This window comes from Hyaena hyaena, unplaced genomic scaffold, assembly GCF_003009895.1.
Source record: "Hyaena hyaena isolate Hyena2069 unplaced genomic scaffold, ASM300989v1 scaffold_432, whole genome shotgun sequence".
NCBI lineage: Eukaryota > Metazoa > Chordata > Mammalia > Carnivora > Hyaenidae > Hyaena > Hyaena hyaena.
The window spans coordinates 947,053-968,680 of record NW_024081063.1 but is presented as its reverse complement, the minus strand read 5'-3'; the positions used below and the strand labels follow the sequence as shown (position 1 = coordinate 968,680).

At 47.7% G+C, this 21,628-nt stretch overlaps 1 protein-coding gene across 4 annotated transcripts in view; it reads left to right on the top strand.

The window, feature by feature from the left end:
* TXNRD1 (thioredoxin reductase 1) overlaps positions 1-21,628 on the top strand; it is a 127,230-nt gene that overhangs the window by 50,416 nt on the left and 55,186 nt on the right. For 3 of the 4 annotated variants that reach the window (XM_039252875.1, XM_039252872.1, XM_039252873.1), the window contains exons 13-15: positions 396-491; positions 3,996-4,130; positions 15,306-17,258. In XM_039252875.1, the coding sequence (XP_039108806.1) occupies positions 396-491; positions 3,996-4,130; positions 15,306-15,368 (294 nt within the window). In that variant the 3' untranslated portion in view covers positions 15,369-17,258. Of the gene's footprint in view, positions 1-395; positions 492-3,995; positions 4,131-15,305; positions 17,259-21,628 lie in introns of those variants that run through there. The other variant, XM_039252874.1, reaches the window with a different exon arrangement.

Sequence of the window (21,628 nt, the reverse complement as noted above, 5' to 3'; positions counted from 1 at the left end):
TTTTTTCTTTTTTCCTTTCCTTTTCTTTCTCTTCTCTTCTTCTCTTCTCTTCTTCTCTTCTCTTTCTTCCTTTCCCTTCTCTCTTCTCTTCTTTTTGATTGAAGACAGCAAATAATTACCTGGCTTCTTTCTCTCATTTTCCTGTTCTTTGTTGTTATTATTACTTAAGGTTTATTTTTCTCAGGTTGAGATGTAATTAAGGGATGAGCTTATAGCATAGAGGCTCAACAGCAAGTTTAAGGTCATTTACTTTTGACCAAATTCCTGTTAACTCCTTGAATTTTATTTTTTGATGATAAATACCAAAGAGCCTCCAGTGTTTTCAAACCATACCTAATGTTTGACAAACGTGTTTCTTAAGCTAATGGATCTCAATTGTGTTTATATCTTCATAGGTTTACCATAGTTACTTTTGGCCGTTGGAATGGACGATTCCATCAAGAGATAACAATAAGTGTTATGCAAAAATAATCTGTAATATCAAAGACAATGTAAGTGAAATCCTCATTTAATCCTTTCTCCAGTAATTTCATACGTGGGTCTATTTTGATCACATGGTACACATTGCATTCCTTGGTCTCCCCAGCTGCATGGACAGTAGCTGAGGGCAGGGGCCGTGGTGATGCTGCTCCATCTCGACTCAGCATCCCTGGCACGGGGCTCTGCGTTTGGCAGGCAGCCAGGCTGCCGAGTGCAAGCCGAGAACTTGCCGAGTGCTGACCACAGAGACGACGTGAGAACTGTTGATGTTGGTGTTTGTGAAAGGAAAGCAGTGAAGTCATGGACTGTCTAAAAGTGAGAAGATACAAAAGCAGTTACACAAGTTTGTATCCTGAGCAGCTGGCGCTAATGAGAAAAGTGTGCTAGGAAGAGCTCTTAATTGGGTTCTGATTTAAGATTTCATTGCCGCTGTTGCATGTAACAACCGGTAGCTGACGGCCTATGGGCAGAGTCCTTGACTTTGTGAGGTTCGTTTCCACACCTACAAGCTGATTGAATAAATTGTTGGTTTTCAGTCTTTTTTTTCCTTTTTTTTTTTGAGTTCTTCTTGAGAGAGAGAAAGAGCTCGAGAAAGATGAGGGCAGGGGTGAGAGAAAGAGAGAGAGAACCCAAGCAGGCCCCGGGGTGTCAGTGCAGGGCCTAATGCAGGACTTGAACTCACAAACTACGAGGTCATGACCTGAGCTGAAACCAAGAGCCAGACACTCAACTGGCGGAGCCCCCCAGACACTCCCCTTCAGTCTTTTTTGACTGCTGTTCCCAGTTTATATTGTAACTCAGAACTTGTGTATGTACACATCTTTTGAGAAGTGGTATTTCTAACTTAGTTAGGATCTTACCTTTAAAATAAAACTCCTGAGTAGAAATGTAAATGGTGCTAAAGAATCCATAGTTAAAAGCCCAATAAACTCATGCTTTTCTTATTTTGGGATTTGAATATAATTAAACCGTGTGTCCTGTTTAGAAACTATTAGACAGTAGTTTCTACTGTTACATGCAACAGGAAAGCCTGGATCCTCTACAAAAAAGGTCATCCTAGATGCATTTAATAAATGAATATACTGAGACACGTTGACAAAGAATGATTTTATGTAGTTTTTTTCTTTGTGGACAAGTTTTATTAAAAGTGTTTGTATACATTAGCTATCATTGCTGTCGTGGACAGAATGGGAAACTGATGTTCTCGCTGGCAGCCTGATCCCTGCCTCTTGCGAGAGCTGGTTCAGTTGCTTGCGTGCTGAGTGTAGCAGTCAGTTGAACCTCCACGTTTTCCTTCAGACCAAACAAATTTGTTTTAACTGTATGTAGTTCTTTTGTCTTTTTTTCACCGCTGTGCCATTTGTTCCAATAACACTATTAAAATATGATAGGAAGAACAATTTTCACTACTAATGAGCCCAATTAAATAAATAGTTGAGGCTGTAAGTAGGGTGATACTACTTTCAGTTATCTTCATAGGCAAAGATAGTATTAGAAGAGATGAATACTTGTCATTGTTCTTTTGTCATGAACAGTCTTTTTTTTTTTTTAAGTTTATTTATTTTGAGAGAGAGAGAGAGAGAACGTGCACATGCATGTGAACAGGGAAGGGCAGTGAGAATGGGACAGCTCCCCAGGCAAGGCTTCATGCTGACAGGGGAGGCTCGAAATCAGCCTCCACACTCACAGACCGTGACTCCATGATCTGAGCTGACACCAAGAGTCCTTCAACCAGCTGAGCCGTCCAGGCGCCCTGTCGTGAGCAATCTTAAACAAAAGCATGCTTCTAGAACTTGACCATCCTTGGGACATATGCTTTATTCACTTTGGGTTGGTCATTTCACAGTGTCTACATGTGCTTGGTTTTTCCAGTATTTAGTATCTGCTAAGCTTTTATTCTTTTTGTATGCTATTCTTTTTTTTTTTTTTTTTTTATGAAATCTTTAACGTTTACAGAAAGCTAGGGAAAATGTTTACCACCCAGATTCCGTAATGTTAACATTTTGATGTATTTGCTTCAGAGCTTTTCTCTTGTAAGAGGGAAACCATCACAGAGGAAATTTATAATAGCCTATGTTTATTGAGCACTTACTACGTATTATGTATTACTTAGAAATCTACATGGTTTCACTTAGTTAATTCTTACACGTATAATCCTGTGAAGTATGTGTTATTACTGTTATTCCTATTTTATTGATGAAGAAACTGACGCCCATGGAAGTTAAGTAATTGTGCTCAGGCCACTTCACCCAGTTAATGTCAGGGTTGGAACTCCGTCCAAGGCCGTGTTGATACCACCTAGTCAGCGTTATCCTATGCTCGCGTAGTCTTTTATATTCCTTCTCAATCCTGTATGCCTCACTCCTTGCCCCAGTCTCCCCTGGGAGACTGTTTGTTCCCTGCTAAATAGTATGCATTGTGGTTTAATTAAGAATGGTGTCCTCAGCTAAGAAGACAAGCCTGCAACTTGTATTTATCTCTTTTTTTGAGATCTGTCCATATTATTAAATGTAAATCTAGTTTCGGTGCAGTGCTTTGTGCTATATCCATACACTAAGCCCCTGATTGGCAGGATGAATAATGAGAGTCCATCGTGGAATAAATTACCATACTTTGGCAACCAAACAACTTTTCTGATTGTTTTCCAGGCAGCGATTGAAGCTGAGATAAGGCTCTGTACCCCGTAGCCTGAGTTGCCTCATCTGTGATGGGGAGATAGGACTATATAATATAGCTCAGTCATGAAAATCTGAACATTAGAATGCATCAGATTTCTCTGCCCTTGGCAGAGGTAGCCAGAGTGTGGGATACAGAGTTTAATTAAAGTAATTCTCACACAGGTATTTCAGAGTTGCCAAAGATTTTTCTCTTGGTTTCAGAAATGTTCTCAGATTGGAAGGGTCTTAAGTCTAACTGAGCTGTCTACCCCCAAAGCCTTAGTTAAGATGATTTTTAAATTTAAATGACTGCTTTTCTTTAGATTTTGTTAGATTTTATTTAAAAATAATTTTTTTAAAGTAATCTCTATACCCATCTTGGAGCTTGAACTCAAAACCCCAAGATCAAGAGTCGTATGCTCTGCTGACTGAGCCAGCCAGGTGCCCCTAAATGACTGCTTTTAAATGTTCCAGCTCTCAGAGATAGTTTATCTGGAGCTTTTTGGTTGCTTTTGGTTGCTTTGAGACAACCAAATAGAGGATGAGGACACATCTGCCCCTTTGAAAACATTTTCCAGAACATTTTGGTGCTTATAAAATTGCATACATGTTGGCTTCTCATGACTTTCCCCTTCATCGCATGAGGCCAGCTCTTGTCTCTTCCTTCTTGCTTGATGTAACCACCACACTCTGTTGGCCCATGTTGCAGTATCTTCAGCCTAAATCACTTTCAGCAACTGTAAATATAAATCTTTGATCGTTTCTGAACAAGGTTTTAGAATAGACTGGGTTAATATTCTAGTTTGATAAGGGGGAAAGAATCAGTGTTAACTGTGTTCCTTTATTTTTTTATTTTAGGAACGTGTGGTCGGCTTCCACGTTCTGGGTCCAAATGCCGGAGAGGTTACGCAAGGCTTTGCTGCCGCGCTCAAGTGTGGACTGACCAAGCAGCAGCTGGACAGTACCATCGGGATCCACCCCGTCTGTGCGGAGGTGGGTCACCTGCGCGTTGGCAGCTCTGTTTAAGTGCCGGTCACCTGGCTGGCAAGTGGTGGGTGTAGGACTCTGAAGCTGGGGTCTTTCTATCGTAGTTGAGCTAATTTTGTGCATCCTTACAGTTGAGTTCATGATTGAATACCTCAGAAAAGCTTTGTGTCTAGAAACGATTTTTCCTTTTTCAAATATTTTTCGTTCCTGATGCTAACGGGATAGTAGTATCATGCTGGTAAGTGGGAGGAATAATGGCATTGATTTATTTATAGAGACGTGCCTTCAATCTTTTATCACGTCTCCTCAGTTATTTTCATGGTTGGCAGCGACTAGTGCCATTTGTACCCAGAAAGAGCTTCAGTCCTGATTGTCCCAGAGCCAGCTTGAGGCTAAATGATATCGTCTGCCTCTTTAGCTTTTGGTGTCAAAGGATGAGATTTGGAAGCAATGCTTTTATTTTATTGTTAAAAATTTTTAGTGTCTATAATTTTATAGAGAGAGAGATAGTGTGAGTGGGGGAGGGGCAGAGAGAGAGAGGGAGACCCAGAATCTGAAGCAGGCTCCAGACTCTGAGCAGTAAGCACAGAGCCCGATGTGGGGCTCGAACTCATGAACCATGAGATCATGAGCTGAAGTTGGACATTTAATGGACTGAGCCACCCAGGCACCCCAAAAGTGATGCTTTTAAAAGGTAAAGCAAACAGTGGAACTGGAAGTTGGCCTCTCTGGGCCCGTGGGTGTCCATGTTTCTTCATGCTGGCCCGGGGTCGTGCCAGGGTTGAACGGCGTGCTGCTTACTGCTGTGGGGGGCTTGTGAACCATGGCAGTGTCTACTTTGGACCCTGTGGTGAAGGTTGTGGGCAGGGAGCTCATGAGTCCAGCTTAGGTATGGAGTTGGAAATTGGAGCTGTTACCTGGCCACCACAGCCATGGTTTCCAAGGGGTACGTGTGCTTACACGCACACAGGTGTGCACATTCATGCCTGATTTAATCTGGCAGCTTGTTAACTGGTTGGTCTCTGTTCTTTTTGCCCTTGAACATCTGAACTCTGCTGAGCATGTGAAATGTCAGCTCTACGACCTGGAAGAATGTTTTGGTTTCCTTTTGCTTTCCCTTTCCTGTGACTCGGGAAAGTGTCTTTCTCTCCATTAACGTGCACCTGGCTAGGATGGGAGCATGAACTATTAACAAGTTTGGTGACCAGGGCATTAGTCACAGAAAACTACTATTTTTGTGAAATAAACTAAACTAAACTTTATAAAATACAATCCCCAAATCGAAGAGTCTAGACTGAAGCTCTTAAAGAATGTACTGTATAACCTTTGTTCAGTGTAATGACTAAGGCTCTCTGCTAGGAAAGGAGCCCACCAACTTCATTTTTTTCAAAAACACTTCTAGTGAGAATATTAGTGTACAAGCCCCACTCTTCTGAGGGCTTATGTAACGAAGTGCCACACGCGGGATGGCCTACGACAACAGCTCTTGATTCTCGCATAGTTCTGGAGGCTGGAGGTCTGAAATCAAATGTCAGCAGCGCCATACTCCCTCCCACGGCCTTCGAGAAGAATCTTGCCTGGCCTCTTCCAGCCCGGGGTGGTCACTCGCGGTCCTGGGCCTCCCTTGGCTCACTGCTGCATCCCTGTTTCCATCTTCTCCCATGTGGCCTTGCCGCCTGCGTGTCTGTGTCTGGATTCCCCTTATTAGAAGAATATCAGTCATTGGATTAGGGCCCGCATGAATCCAGCCTGACCTTATCCAAATAAGGTCATGTTAACAGGTCCCGGGGGTTAGGGCTTGAGTGTATCTTTCTGGGGGACTTAACCCACAACAGTGGGTATATTTAAAATTTCAGAAGTCAGTCCAACATACTTATAAACTACAGCAGTCATCTCTGACATGGATGAAAAGAGGATTTCTCAACTTGTGTATGTGAGCGTCTGACTTTTTAAACCCGAATTTAGCTGTTGATGGGCTGGTTACAAGACTGACTCCCACCATGTGCAGTGGCGAGTGGGGAGGTGTCGGGCGGGGGGACGGCCGGGGCAGGGAGATGGGCTCGAGAGGCGGGCTGTCTTCCCGGAGCCAGCCAAAGGCTGTCCTCCTGGGTGTACCTGGCACATCTGGGGACCTTGTAAGTCTGCTGCTGTGCACCTCCATCTGTCGGCTCCCCTATGACTTTGGAGCTCGGAGACTGAAAGTTTCACTGCTTTGACAGGGCTTAAAAACATTTTTTTTCCAAGCTGGTTGTTGATGAATGAGCAAAAAATTGGGAGCTGTCTCACTCCGTGGGCATGTTCGTGCAGTTATGTGTGCAGCACTGTGCTGGGCACTTGGGGAACAGCAGGGATTTAGGATGAGATCAGAAAGAGCAGGAGGCAGCTGAGTCCAGTGCCAGTCGCAGTGGAGAGAGGCCAGTCCCGGTCAGGAAAAATCCACGGTGGTGTCCGGAGTAGGGTACGGGGGATGATACAAGGACGGGGCTCTCGTCTAAGACAAGTAAGATGTGTCGGTAGTTAGCCAGTCGGGGGAAGAGTAAATGCAAGGCCTCTGTGGGAGGGGCCAGAGGCCCTCGGTGCCGTGGTAGCTTGGAGGGCCTGGAGAGAGACGAAAACACGATGCTAGAGAAGTAGTTGGAAGGCCGGTGGCCTTGTAAACCGAGGCAGGGTGTTTGTTTGGGCTTTATCCTGGGGCCTTGGTGTTGGGCCGAGAGAAGGTTGGAGCGATCAGACGCACCGTGGAGAGAAACCCCTGGCTGCACTGTGGTGCAGGGCCTCACGGGCCAGCGCGGGCACATCCAGAAGTGAGAGGCGGCATGGTGCCGGCCTGACCTGGGTGGCAGTGGCGGACAGAGAGAGGCGTTGGCACGTTTGAGAGAGAGCTGGGAGGTGGGCTCCCGTGGGAGGTGGGCTTCCGTGGGAGGTGGGAGTGATCACTACTGGGAGTGAAGCAGGAAGCCGTCGCGGAGAAAGCAGGGTCCAGGGACGTCCTGCCGACCGTGGCACTGCTATTCGGTGTGTTGGGCACTGTGCTCACTGCGGAAGCGCTCACACGAATTCCCCGGGTGGGGGCGGTAGTGTCTCCATCTGACGGATGAGGGAGGACACTGGGGACCAAGGGGTGGACTCCCTTGCCCACGGCTCTCCAGCTCGGAAGTGGCAGAACCAGGATTCAGACCCAGGCAGTCTGTGAATATAGGCCCCGTCTACGGTATTTGACAAAGGATTTAAAAAGTGGAAATGATTTCTTGGTGGCAACATGAGAGTGGTGGAGACACACACAGCCGGATTGTAGTCTCGGCAAGATCTCCGTGAACCTGGCCGCAGCACCCAGCTTTCCGGACACCTTAGTCTCCACGGTAACTAAAGCAGAGGTGAGGCCTGAGTCCTAGGATTGCTGAGCAATACTGTGTGGAAAGTGGGAGAGTTCCTGTGCCTGTCACCTGTTGGCTGGGTTTTCCTGTGCATTTCAATATAGAAGGTGTGGCTTCTCTCAAGGCGATCATTACAGTATTTTCTTTTTAAATTGTTTGTTTATTTGAGAGAGAGTGCAGAGATCTCAGACTCTGAGTTTCTGACCTGAGCCGACATCAGGAGTTGGACGCTTAACTGACTGAGCCACCCCAGAGCCCCTACAGTGTTTTCTAAGGGGGCTGGGGGGGCAGCGGGAAGGGATGCATATTTTGAAAAATCTCCTCTCTGGGGCGCTTGACTGGCTCAGTCAGAAGTGCGTATGCCTCTTGATCTCGGAGTCATGTGTTCAAGCCCCACACTTCTTAAATGAATAAATAAAAACTTAAAAAGTAAGAAAGAAAAAGCTCCTGGTGATTTGTTAAAAAATTTATGTAGGAACACCTGGCTGCCTCGGTTGGTAGAGCATGCAACTCTTGATCTTGGATCGTGAGTTTGAGCCCCATATTGGATGCAGAGATTACTTAAAAATAAAATCTTAAAAAGAAATGTATGTAAACCAAAAACAAGAAAACAAAATAATTCATCCATTTCTCCCATTCCCCACACCCACCTCTTTGCAACCATCAGTCTCTTTTCTCTGTGAGCTTGTGTTTTATTTTGTTTTTGTTTTGTTTTTTGTTGTTGTTAGAGAGAGAAAGAATATCTTAAGCAGGCTCCATGCTGAGTGTGGAGCCCAACACGGGGCTTGATCCCAGGATCCTAGGATCATGAGCCAAAGTCAAGAGTCAGATGCTCAATGATTGAGCTACCTAGGCGCCCCTGTTACCTGCTTTTTTTTTTTTTTAGATTCCATATATAAGAGATCTCCTATAGATTGTGTTTTTCTCTGACAAATTTCACTTAGCATAATGCTCTTGAGGCCATGCATGTTGTTAAGTGTGTAAGTGGCAAGGTTTCATTTTTTTTATTGCTGAGTAATCGTGTGTGTACACACCACATTTTCTTTTTCCATTGATGGACATTTAGGTTGTTTCCATATCTTGGCCTGTTATGCTGCAGGGAACATGGGCGTGCAGATATCTTTTCAAATTAATGTTTTTGCGGGGGGAGATATATACCCACTAGTGGAATCTCTGGATCATGTTCGTAGTTCTGTTTTTAATTTTTGAGGAACCTCCATGTTGTTTTCATACTGGGTACAACCAACTTGTATTCCCACTGACAGTGCACAGAGGCTCTCTTTTCTCCATGTCCTCACCACTGCTTACGCTTTCCTTGTTGATAACAGCCATTCTGATCGGTGTGAGGTGGCATCGTCCTATGGTTCTGATTTACATTTCTCTGATGATGAGCGATGTGGAACATGTTTTCATGGCCATGTAGAGGTCTTTGGAAAAATGTCTGTTCAGATCTACCTATTACTTAATTGGGGTTGTTTGATTTTTTGGTTTTTTTTTTTTTTTGCTGTTGACGTGTACATTTTAGATATTAGCCTCTTACTAGTTGCATAGCTTACAGTTATTCCTTTCAGGCAAGAGAGGAGGTCGTTCTGGGTTTTTTTGTTTTGTTTTTTGTTTTACCCCTCAGTATGGAACCAGAATTTGAAAAACCAAAATCTTCTGACCCTTGACTATGGAAATAATCTTTAAAGCTTCTTGATCAAGGGAAAGTAAAATTTGATTTGTAGGAAATTTTTAGGGACTCTTTTTCTCTGTGTTAAATGGTGGGTCTAGCTTGGGGAGTAACTGGATATGCTACCGGAGCCATTGGTTTTTTTTTTCATGGCCAGCCTCACGCTGTAGAGGGGTGGCACATGGAATGTCCCCAGAATGTTTGTTACTAGTCCATTGGAGGTATGGATGGAAATGAAAAAGGAAGGGTTAGAAACTTTAAGAGCTATTTGGCAGTATTCGATCTTGGCTTTTAATTTTACATGCCTTTTAAAATTTAATGTCCTAATAACATTTTTATTGAATTTCACTAATGTCAGTCCATGGGATGGATTAGAAGTAGTCATTTAAAAACCGTTCTGAGGACTGTTCTAAAGTGTTCAGAACGAAGCCACGGCTCCCCTGCTGTTGGATGGTTTGTGGAGTGAATCACCTGAGTGCTCTCCATACCATTTTGATAAAATAACCTGGGCAATTGAGCCAGCTTTGGTTCTGAGGAGTAATTCCTTAGAAGACTGGACAGATTTGTCACTTGAGGGGACTTGCTGTAAAAGGAAGAGAGAGCACTCCTGTTGTGACTGAAGACTCCAGTGTCAGGGCGGGGGATGGGGGTGTCTGAACGCCTGGAGCATGAGTAATGCATTGGTGTTACCCACTGTGAAGGTAGTGTGGCGATCATTTATTCTGGACTTCTGAGCAGCAGTAATTGAATAGGGAACTGATTGCACATCACTTGGAGTAGTAATTTCAGCTAATCACGTTTATTTGTAGGGGAAGAATAATAGCTCAAGAGAAGAGAGCATTAGAAAAGACCTCTGTGAAATGGTTTTAAGTGAATCTTAGTGCTGAACGTCGGAAGTTTTCGTCAACAACATAATCATGGCCTAGAGTGGATGGTCTTGTGAGGCGGGCAGGTAGTGGCAGATCTGAATTGAGGGGAGTGCCTACAGCAGCACTTGACCTTTGTAAGTGCTCTTTGTGTTGGGATAGGAAAGCATGAAGGGGCAGCCTCCATGCTCATTTTTAAAGTATGTGTTTTTATGAAAATTCTAAAACAGCTGTGTGCAAATAAAATCTTATAAAATTTGAGCTAATTAGTCTTTTCATCTGCACTAATCAACAGTCGCACATGCTTTACCATAAGTATGTTATTGGTACAAGAAAAATAAGTAAGAGCTCCTTTTTAAAAAAATCTTGGGTTTTGATGAGTTTAGTTTTTTTTAAGTTTATTTATTTTGAGAGACAGCAAGCATGTGAGCAGGGAAGGGGCAAGAGGGAAAAGGGGAGAGAGAGTCCCAAGCAGGCCCTGTGGTGTGGAGCTTGAACCCATGAACCCTATGAGATCCATGACCTGAACCGAGACCAAAACTTTGATGCTTACCTGACATGAGCCACCCAGGCACCCCTGACGGGCTTGGTTTTCTATCCAAATCTCCTGCCACTTCTATTTCTAAAACAATTCCTGAGAAATAAAACTTAAGCTTGTACAACAGTAGCCTGAAATTTGTTGTAATGTACTCCTCGGCTCTTTGCTTTTCTTCCTTTGTACAAATGGAAATGAGCGTGTTTGATAGTACTTGTAACTGCCTATGATACCATCTTGACATAGCTGTCTTCATTGTTGTGTATTATCTTTCTGTCCTCGCCCACAGTTGCACTTTTTTTTGAACAAAGGAATTTTATTGCTTTTCAAAAGAGCTGTAATAATTTACAGTGTCCTCAGCATTGAATTTAAAGTGCTGATGAAAATGTTGCAAAAGTCATTGTAAATAAATTTTTTTCTGTATTGAGTATGAAAGGGATAACTTTCAAAGACTTTTACATATCTTTGCTGACAAAGGTGCATGTCTTATTATTTTAATGTGAATTGTTCATATTTTCTGCCTTCATGTTTGTAATGTTTCTAAATACTGTCCAGTGGGTCTACATTTTTTAAAGTGCTGATGATATATTACAGGCATACAGGGGGTAAAAAGGCTTTGTCACTGCTTTAAGGCTGAAATGGACCAAGGACTTTTCTCAGTAATGTTTCTTCTTTACACAAAAGTATTTTCTCCTTTTATTCAGCAGCAGTTTTGATGCTGATTGCTCTTGCGTTGACTTGCATCAGTGAAGGTGGCCTTGATTTCTTGTACTTTTCCCTCATTGTATTACAAACCAGGAAACCAATTATTTCTCAGGAATCCAAGGGGTAGCTGACCAAAAGGTTTGTTCAGGTGTGCAACAAGGAGACAGGCACTCATTGAGCCTTGCTTCCCCCGGGGACTCAGCTAAGCCATGGCCGCCAGTCTTACCAGACACTTCATGGCTACAGGTCGGCCTGTGTGTTGGGGATGCTAGAAACGTACCAGTGTTTCCCTCCAGCTTGCTTGGTGGGGCCAGAAAGATTTGAGTTGAAATCTTAATTGTACTCAGTAACCAAGTGTATTTCTAAATGTAATTAATTGAGCACAAAGCCCTTTTATGTCTTTACGGCTGGGTAGTACAGATGGGCAGTTGGGGTGGTGGTTTGGGTCTGTTCCTCGCCAGTGCTGTGTGGGCATCACGGATCCCCTGTGACCCCGCTCTCGTGCCGCTGCGCTCCAGGCCCCGCTAAGGAGGCAGCCCCTTCCCAGGGCAAGCCTTGGTGCTCGAGATTTTCAGAAGGGACATGTCCCACTTCCATACGTGTGTCCCCAGCCGGAGCAAGCCCGGGGCCCCTAACATCTAATAGGGCGAAAGTAGGTAATGCGCGGTCTACACAAAAGGCCTTCACGGGAAGATGAAAGCACTATATGTTTTGGAAACTAGCAAAAATCTCACAGTAGTTCAGTCAGAATTATAAAGACATGAACTAAGTGTCAGTGTTCACACAAAGATCAGATTTGACAGAGAAGAGGCGATGTCAGACCTTACCGGCAGGAATGGAGACAGAAGAATTAAGCATTAATTCCAGATGTGCGGCCTGGTAATGGCATTCACTGAGGAGCTGGGTTAAGGGCGAGAGAGGGTTCGTGTGGACGTGGTCCATTTGCAGTGTCACCCGGGAAGAGGTGTGCGTTAGGCCTTACCCGCGTATGGTTGAGGCGGGACACTGGCTGGAGAGATGGTGGATTCATCTGCCTGGAAGGGAGGGGTGGGCGGGCTGAGACGGGTGATGTGAGGGTGTCCGAGGGGGAGCGCTGGGGGCGGATGCCCGGCAGCACCTTCGGGCCTCGCAGCGACGTGTGTACAACACTGAGTGAACGGAGCGGGTGGCTGGGCCACACGGCCTGCCTTCCCCGGGGGCTCAGCCAGCCACTAGCGGGGGAGACGTCCCCGCACGCTGGTGCCATGGTGGCGAGCAGCCCCAAGACGGGCACATGGGCACGGGCGTCCTCACGGGACAAGAGGAGGAAGGAAAGCTGTTCAGAGGGAGGTGAGGTGGACGACGAGGGCTGCAGAAGGCCGTGTGCAGGGACCACCGCGAGGCGCCCTCTGGGTTAGGCAGCTGGGGGGCCCTGATGAACCACGGGAGAGGTGCTCCGTTGGCTTGGCGGGCAAGGAGGCCTCATTTCAGTGGAACAAGGAATAAAAAATAGATGATGAGTACCGACAGCCGAAGGTGGTATCCGCAAAGAGGATAAGAGACGGTGGTGGTAGAGGCGATCCTAAGGTTGAGGGAGGATTGCTTTAGGATACATGCCCTGTGAGCCCTTGGAAAAGGCAAGGAGCAAGAGCCAATGGAAAAGGCAAGGTGAAGAATTAAAAGGGTTGGGTTCGGGTGATGTATGAAATAAGAACGTGAGGGGATGAGAGCCAAAGCCCGGCCTGGCAGAAGGAGGAGTTACGGAGGAGGAAGGAGCGTAAGAGCGGGCTGGCCCTGGGTGGCGAGGTGACGGCACGAAAACGCGTCATCCCCCTGCTACGTTTCCCTGAGCTGGAGGAACTTCTTTACCATTTTTTTGGTAGTAGAGGTCTGCTAGTGGCAAAGTCGCTTAGCTTTGCTTTGTCTGAAATGTCTTTATTTTGCCTTCTTCGTGGAAGGAGGTTCTTGTTGTTTATAGAATTCTAGGTTGACCAGTTATTTTCTTTCTTTAGCACTTTAAATCTGTGCCAGGCACCTGGGTTTTGTTGTCTCCTCTAAAGAGTACTGAGTTTTCTTGTGGTAGACAGTTCATGTCCTTGTGCGGCATTTGGTCCTTTGGAAGCTTGTTTTTACGCTTTGGGTGGTTTACAGTAGCTTTTATGCTGGGGCTAGTAATGCTTAGCCTATTTTTAGATGTGGCTTTCTAGGGTCTCTGCTGACGGCTCAGAGAAGCCTGGCTCAGAGAAGCCTCCCGACTCCAGCTGGGGAGAACTGGAGCATCGCCCAGCCCTGAGTGGGTCCTGGTGGTGGTTCAGCTTCTCCTCTGGCTTCGTGGGGTCCTGCCTTCTAGACGTGCACAGCTTGGTATTCAGCCAGAGATGAGGGGACAGCTTTCTCCCTGGGTGGCTGCCTCCTCTTGGGAATTTGACCCCACAAATCCCAGCCGCCTCTGCTGCCCCAGTGTCCCCTCTGTCTCTTAGGGGATGTGTGTATTCTCTCTGAGCTCCTCTTACTGCACCAGGCAGGGTCTTGTAGATGCTTCCAGGTGGAAAGCTGGGGCTGTTGAAGGCTCCCCTTGTTTGTTTCTCTTTTTTAGGGAATTACAGTGCGCTGCTTGTTGTCTGGTGTCTAAAATAGGTGGTTCAGTGTATTTTGTCCAGAGAACTGGTTTGGTACCAATTACTCCATTAGATCAGGAATTAAAATCTATATCTAAATGTGTAGAAGTAATTAGATTTCTAAAAATCTTGATTGTAGGCTTCCTATTTGGTAAAACTACAAAGATAAGCAACTGATGGTGCTTACCACTGGGCAGACTTCCAGACTTTGGATTTTGCCAGGAATTCACAGTGCATTGCCTGCGCTGGTGCTCCACAAGAAATTCTGCTGTGCGGTGCATAGACAGATCTGCATTAGAATGGATCTGATCATTTGAGACTCTTGCTAAAAATAAGATTCCTGGGCCCTACCCGAAATCTGCCATATTAGGATCAGTATAATTTCTGTGTATTTTAATCAGTGCTAATAGACTCTGTTCACTAAAGTATGAGAATCATTGTTTTTGTGTAGAGACACACTTGAGTGTAGTCAGTAAACAGCGCCTAAAGACGTTAAGGCTCTAAGTCCATAATCACCTAGTGTTTACGGGGATATGACACAAGGTGGCCTCAGCAGTCACTCCAGATGAAAGTATCAGTTGGTCAGGCACCTTGGGAATCACATAGAAGTGACGCGTATCCTGGACCCTATCAGTCATATGTCTAGCTCTGGATGCAGGGAGAAGACTGGACATCACTGAGTGTATTGCAGACAACATATGAGCAGTAGCTGGGATAGCCAGCTCCAGGGGCCTGGGCGTGTCATTTGTAGTGTATCCACTGTTTGATTGTTGAGTTCTGTAGTACACAGCATATATTCATATACTAGAGGAACTGAATACTATTCAGTGAAAAATGGAACAGTTATGGCTATTTGTATCCATATGGGTGAATTACGGAAAGCAGGCCAGGCTGCAGAAGAGTGGGTTTGTCATCTTGCTATTTAGATGCAAAGTTTTGAAAAACCTACAAAAGGAATGCAGGAAGTGTATAGGAATGGTGAGCACTGACTGGGGGGAGGGGAGGAAGGAGGTGCTGGGGGGCACGGGTAGGGTTCTAGCCACATTTGTAATCCCTGAGCAGAGGGTACAGACACATGGGTGGTCGTAATAGTACACTTTCTACCCTCCTGCATGTCCAAACTGTGTCACCCTGCATTTGTTTGAGAGAATTGATGAGCAGCCACGGTGCCTCGTTTATGTGTTTTAATCACCCTCATGGTAGTAAAGTTCTTTATTAGTTATAGCCTAAATTTTTTCCCTTCACCTTGGTTTTAAAACATTTTTCCCCTTTCATCCTCGGGAGAAGCTGTGACCTCCTTAGTCATGTTACTTTCCTGTTTTATTCCTTTGAAGTAGTCCCCTGCGTCATTCCTGATCGGTATGGTGCTGTCTACTAACTCCCTGTGACTCCTTTGCCCAGGTGTCTGAAAATCTGCTTTGTCCCCCCGCAGGTATTCACGACTTTGTCGGTGACCAAGCGCTCTGGGGGAAACATCCTCCAGGCCGGCTGCTGAGGTTAAGCCCCAGTGTGGACGCTGCTGCCGACACTCCAAGCCACTGCTCTCTTAACCTGCCCAAGTCCAAGGCGAAGTTTTCAGCAAGGGCCATGGGCTTTGGCACCTGCATGCCCTGTGCTTCTGGCAGCCAAGGCCCCCTTGGATCTCTCGGGTAGAAGGTGGTGGATGGATGGCAGGTGGCGTCGCACTGGGGTCACCATGACGGACTGGAGCTGACATTCGGCAGCGCGTCGGAGGGCGCGTCCATGAAGTCACCGGCCCCAAGCCCCCGCGGTGGGCGGTGATGGAACCAGTGCCGAGCAGCGTTAGCGCGACCTTGCCTTTCTGGGTCTGCTCATTCTCGTCGTTTTGCTTTCTCTTTCTTGTTGATTACTCTTTCCCTTTTCTTTTCCTCCAAGGTGGTCATGATTACTAGAGATGGGAAATGTTAGCAGTCGATTCTTGTCCCAAAGCAAGTCTTGTCTAGAGTATGCAGGTAACGGCCTCGCACATGAGAGGCACGATTCGGTCACTCGGAGGCTGCATAGGCTTGTCCCGTTGAAAGACTACGGTCCCAAGAGTCCAGTGTCCTGTTTTACGTGACTCACCTTTTGAGCAGCATCTCCCCTGCTGTGTGTCCTGTGTCCACAAGCAAGGACATTTATGATTGAATCTGGCCAGATTTGGCCCGTGTGCTGCATCGCCGGTTGTTAGGAGCTGTAATTCCGTTTAGGAAGGGCGGGGGCGCTGTAACGCGGGACCTGGACCCCCGCCAGTACTGCCCCTGCAGGCGGACGTGCGCCTCAGGTGGGGAAAAACAATACGTGGTCGCCTGTTTTTAGCTTATTGTATGTTGGTCTAAGAGAGCTCTTTTGCAATAAGAAACATTGAACTTGTGTAAAACTTTTTTTTTTGTAACTTTTAGCTTTAAGTTAAACACAAAATATCACGTCGTACTTTTCATGTGTGCTACGTATCTGTCCCTTCCTGAGAACCACATTCATAAGAGAATAGGCCTTCCCACACTTAGGATTTAACGCTTTTGTGGTAATTGCTTTTTTAAGGAAACTATTAATATCGTAAGTTATTATTTTTGAACACAGGTGGATGTGAAGGATTTTCATTGAAAAACCGAATGTTTTTGACCTTTTCTGTTGAGTGAATGACCGTTGGCGGCGGAAGTGTCGGAGCCCCGTCGGCACCCACCTTGTATTCTTACAGAGGGATTGCTCTGCCGCCCTAGGTTTCTGCGGGAACGTGCTGTTCCAGGGGTCCGTGGAGGCTTCTCTTTCTCTGAGTTGGCTTTTAAACTTGTGCCGTGGCCACTAGGCCACCCGTCCGCAGGCCTCCAGCCCCCCGTCACCCCTCCCCCGCTGGGTCTCCAGCTCCCCTGTCACCCCTACCCCGCTGGGTCTCCAGCGGCTACCCCAAGTGCTTGGTTCAAAGTACATTTCGTGGTCACCTCAGGGACCTTCTGCGTCTGCCTGGCTCTCCGTCAGCAGAGCGCCTGCCCCTGCCCCGCAGGGCGCTGCCTCCCGCCATCCCCCCTGCGGTGCTGTGAAGAGGGTGGGAAGGGAGAAAGAGGGGAGTTGAGGCAGTCGACTGTGTTCGGTTTTATTTATTTTTTTTAATCTTTTTTTTTCCTCCCTCCAAGCCTGCCAGTCTCTGAAGTTAGAACAATAGGCAGTATGGTATGTTCGTGCCTAATCATGTTGTGATTCCCCTCTTCGTAGTGGGATGGAATGTTCTGCCCCCACAAGAAGGAGTATACTTTATATATAGACTTGTCTTGTTTAGATTCTATAATTGCCCACTGTACTGAGATTCATATTAAAATCCATGTATTTTTGTTATGTATCTTCTGGGGAAAAAACCACAATGTGAAACATTAAAAGGTATTAATATCCACACTGTGTGCCTCCTTACTGAATGGCGGCCTCCAGATTCTTGCGTGAGTGCCAGGCAGAGTTCAGGTTTGTGTTGACCATGACGAGAAGTAGCTGCTGAGGTTCGCGTGGTAGTGCTGCTGGCTTTTCCTATTCCCTTCTTCAGCTCACTTAGGGTCTTGGCCTTGAGGGCGCCCCCAGCCAGCCCTCAGGCGCACCCCCGGTCCCAGCACTTTGTAGCCGCGGCTACGCAGCCCTGTTACCTCCCCACACGGCCGCGTGCGGGTCTGTAATCCGTCCTTCCTCTCGGGACCCAGCGGTCCTTGGATACGCATCCACTGGTTATGCCGTTCCCAGCCTCTGGCCGCGCCAGGCTCGTAGTGGGTTTATTCACTCCCACGCGCCTAATTTTCTTATGCATCAGGCGTTAAGCAGAAGCTCCTGTTGTGTGTTAACCCCGACCACAACCTTCCCGAATGTGTCTGTTCTGGGCAGTTGCCGAGGGCTGGCGGCATCAGCCGAGCACGGGTTTGCCGCAGCATGTGCCGGCCGGCCCCGTGGCCCGAGCCGCCGTGGCCGCCCTCCTCCTCCCCCTCCTCCCCCTCCCCCTCCACCCTGCAGCAGCTCTGCCAGGAAGCACTCGCGGACCCGCACCCACCCATTTGCAGAAGGAGAAACCGCCCAGGGTAGGAATCCTCGCCCCGGTTACACAGCTCTTGGGCGACGTAGCAAGTATTTGAGCCCAGAGCTGGGTCTGCGACGGCACAGGCCCTGCCTCTTCGCTGCTTCCCATCCGCCTCCCCTCCGCCTCCGCCACGCAGCTTCGGGCTGCAGAGCGCGTTCTGGGGCTCCTCTCTCCTCGCACGCTTGGGGGCCGTGTAGCCCTTTACCCGACTGCTCTTTATGCTGCCAGTTTATCTCCACTGTATACAGAGCCAGGATTTCATTGCTCAGACTTCCCTCGCCCCAGGCCCCAGGGTCTTCCGGAGGCTTCTGAATAGGCCCGCAGTCCCCTGCCGGACCCTGGGCCTGCCGCCGGCACCTGTGACCTCTGCTCTCACCTGCCGTTCTGGTCACACCTGCTCTGTGCCCCACATACACCCTGCTCCTGACCTCCCTGCCCCGGTCCACCCCCATCGAGGGTCCTCCACGTGCACTGTGTGGTACTGCGTCCTCTCGAGAGCACTCTGAGCTACTTCACTGGAGATCGTGTGCGTGTCTTCTTGTCTGTCTCTACCTCTAGATAATCAGGGCTCTTCCCCTCAGTCTGCCCCCTACACCCCGCCCCCCAGCTTCCAGCACAGGGCCTGCTAGAGGCTCGGGGGATGGCGCCTTACCCGGGATCAGGACCTATCTGTTCACCTCTCCTCTTACCTCAGGAGCCTTCGGTAAGAAGGCTGAGAGTAGAGAGGGCGGACCGTGAAGCTGTCCACCTCAGCAATGAGGAGGAGGCCAGTGGAGCCGCTTTGACAAACCGTCGCGTTCCGCCTCTGCTGCAGATCTGGAGTCTGACGGCCTCAGCTGCTGGCAAAGGTGTGGAGCAAACCGGCCACTTGCTTACAGCCGGCAGGAACGTGAGTGAGCCAGTACGGTCACTCCAGAAGACAGTTCGGCGGCACCCACACGAAGTGAATGCTGCACATGCCGGTCCCCAGCTCCTCCACGCTCAGGCACGCACCTGCACGCGTGTGCACCCAGGCACCAGCGGGCACGTGCGGGGTCCCGGCGCGGTTAGGAACCGCTGGAAATGCACCCTGGAGGCGGCACCCCTGGAGATGGCCACCCTTGGAGACACCCCCCCTGGAGATGGCCCCAGAAGCCATCAGAGGGGAACAGACCCACGAATCCATGTTAAGACCGGAGCAGCCATGGCAAGATCTAGAACGCGAGGAACCGATCTAAAGCAGTGCTGAGTGAAAAAGCCACAGAGGAATACGTACAGTGTGACTATCGTGTATACAAGCAGGCAAAACTAAGCAGTGTGCACTCACACATGCATGTGTGTGTTTTAGAGGGAAAATTGGCATAGAAGCATGAGGGAAAGCAAGGGAGTGACAACTGCCAGTGAGGGATCCTGAGTGTAAGCTGCTGGCTCCAGCTTAGCGTGGTGGATGGAGCAGAGGATGGGGTCAGGAAGTGGCCGCTTGGAACCACATCCCCTATCCTAACCCCACTGGAGCATTTCTGTGTCTGTTGTGTCACTATTTAGGTTTTTTCAGGATGCTCCTTTGTGTCCATTCCACATTTCTTTTAAGCGGCTTTAAAGAGGAGGGGGCAGTTCGCAGGGTCAGCCGGGTGGGAGGAGCTGGTCGGTCCGAGCATGGTCCCCACGCAGAGCCAGGACACCAGACTCTGGGGACAGAGAACCCACACGTACAGCCTTCTCTTGTGCTTCTCAGATGCCATCGGTTTTTTTGCTTTTATTTTGTTTTTGTTTTTTTACAAATTGAGGGTTTATGGCGACCCTGTGTAATATTGGTGCCGTTTTTACAATAGCACCTGCTCACTCTGTCCCATTTTGGTAATTCTGGCAATATTTGCAACTTTCTCATTATCCTCTTGGTGACAGCGATCTGTTGTCAGTGAGCCCTGATGTTACTCTTGTACTTGTTCAGGGGCCACCAGGAACTGCGCCCATCCAAGGCGGTGGACTTCATCTGGAGACGTGGTGCATGTTCTGACTGCTCCACCACCCGGCCCTTCCCTGCCTCTCGCCCTCCCCTCCCGTGAGACACACAAATATTGAAAAGAGGCCAACAAATAACCCTTACAGCGAGCGACCTCTGCACGTTCAAGGGGAAGGAAGAGTCTCATCTGTTGCTTTAAATCAAGAATGAGAAATGAGTAGGCCTGGTGAGGAAGGCTGATGATAGCCAAGACAGGCCGAAAGCAAGGCCTCTCACTCCAGCCAGCCACACTGTGACCGCAAAGGAAGAGTTCGTGAAGGAAATAAAAGTGGCGCTCCAGTGCACACACAAGTGATAAGAAAGCAGAACAGCCTTCTTGCTGACACGGAAGAAGGTATGATGATCTGGAGAGAAGGTCAGAGCAGCCGCAGCAGCCCCTTACGCTGGAACCTGACCTGACCCAGCGCAGGGCCCTGACTCCAGTCCCGTGACAGCTGGCAGAGGTTGCTTTGAGGGGTTTAAAGGAAGATGCCGTCCCCATCACATAGCAGCCGAGAAAGTGGTTTCTTGAGCCGGAATCTACTCCTGGTGATGATGCTTGGAGATTGTGGAAGCGGCAACAAAGGATTTAGAATTTCACACATGCTTGGTTAATGACACAGTGCAGAGACGTCGCCCATTTTGAAGAAGTTCTGCTTTGGGTAAGATGCTGTCAGACAGTGTGGCGTGCTACAGAGAAGTCGTTTGTGAAAGCAAGAGTCGGTCAGGGCAACAAACTTTGCCGTCGTCTTATTTTCAGAAACTGCCACAGTCACCCCAACCCTCTGCAGCCAGCACCCGGCTCAGTCAGCAGCTGTCAGCATCGAGGGGAGACCCTCCCCCAGCAAAAAGATGATGACTCGCAGAAAGCTCAGATGATGGCTATTTTATTTTTTTTATTTTTAAAAATGTATCTAGTTATTTTTCACGGAGACAGAGTGTGAGCAGGGGAGGGAAGAGAGAGAGAGGAAGACAGAATCTGAAGCAGTCTCCAGCCTCTGAGATGTCAGCACAGAGCCCAATGCAGGTCTCGAACTCATGAACCATGAGATCATGACCTTAGCCAAAGTTGGACACTCAACCGACAGAGCCACCCAGGCGCCCCAATGACTATTTTATTGTATTAATAAAATATTTTTTAAATTAGTTATGTACTTTGGGTTTTTTTCCTTGACATAATCTATTGTACACTTAAGAAACTACAGTTTATCATGAGCGTAACTTACATGCACCGAGAAACCAAAGCATGTATTGACTCGCTTTATTGTGATACTTCATTGCTGGAACGGGGCCGGCAGGGTCTCCAAGGGTTGCCCACACAGCAGAGGCCTTTCCTGACCATCACTCACCACGATTGCATCCTTGATCTGAGATCCAGGAGTGGACTAAACATAAACTTGTTTGGGGGCCGCTGCAGCGCAGCCCTAGATGATGGGAGCTGAAGAGCGAGGGCAGAGAACGAGCAGGCCAGGTCTCTTCCCTAAGCCCACTTTAAATCAGAGCACTCAGCTTCGACCACTTTATAAACTTTTATGTAGAAAAAGAAAAGAGCTTTTTTAAAACTTTTTCTTGAAGTTTTTAAATTTGCAGCTCCACTGCTAGAATGCAGGGTTTTACTTAGAACCTTTCCTGCCAATGCCATGTAGCTCTGACACCACACGCCGCCCTTGGCCACTCCTGGGGGGCTCACAAGACACTGAGCAGCGAGATATAGTTAAGGTCATAC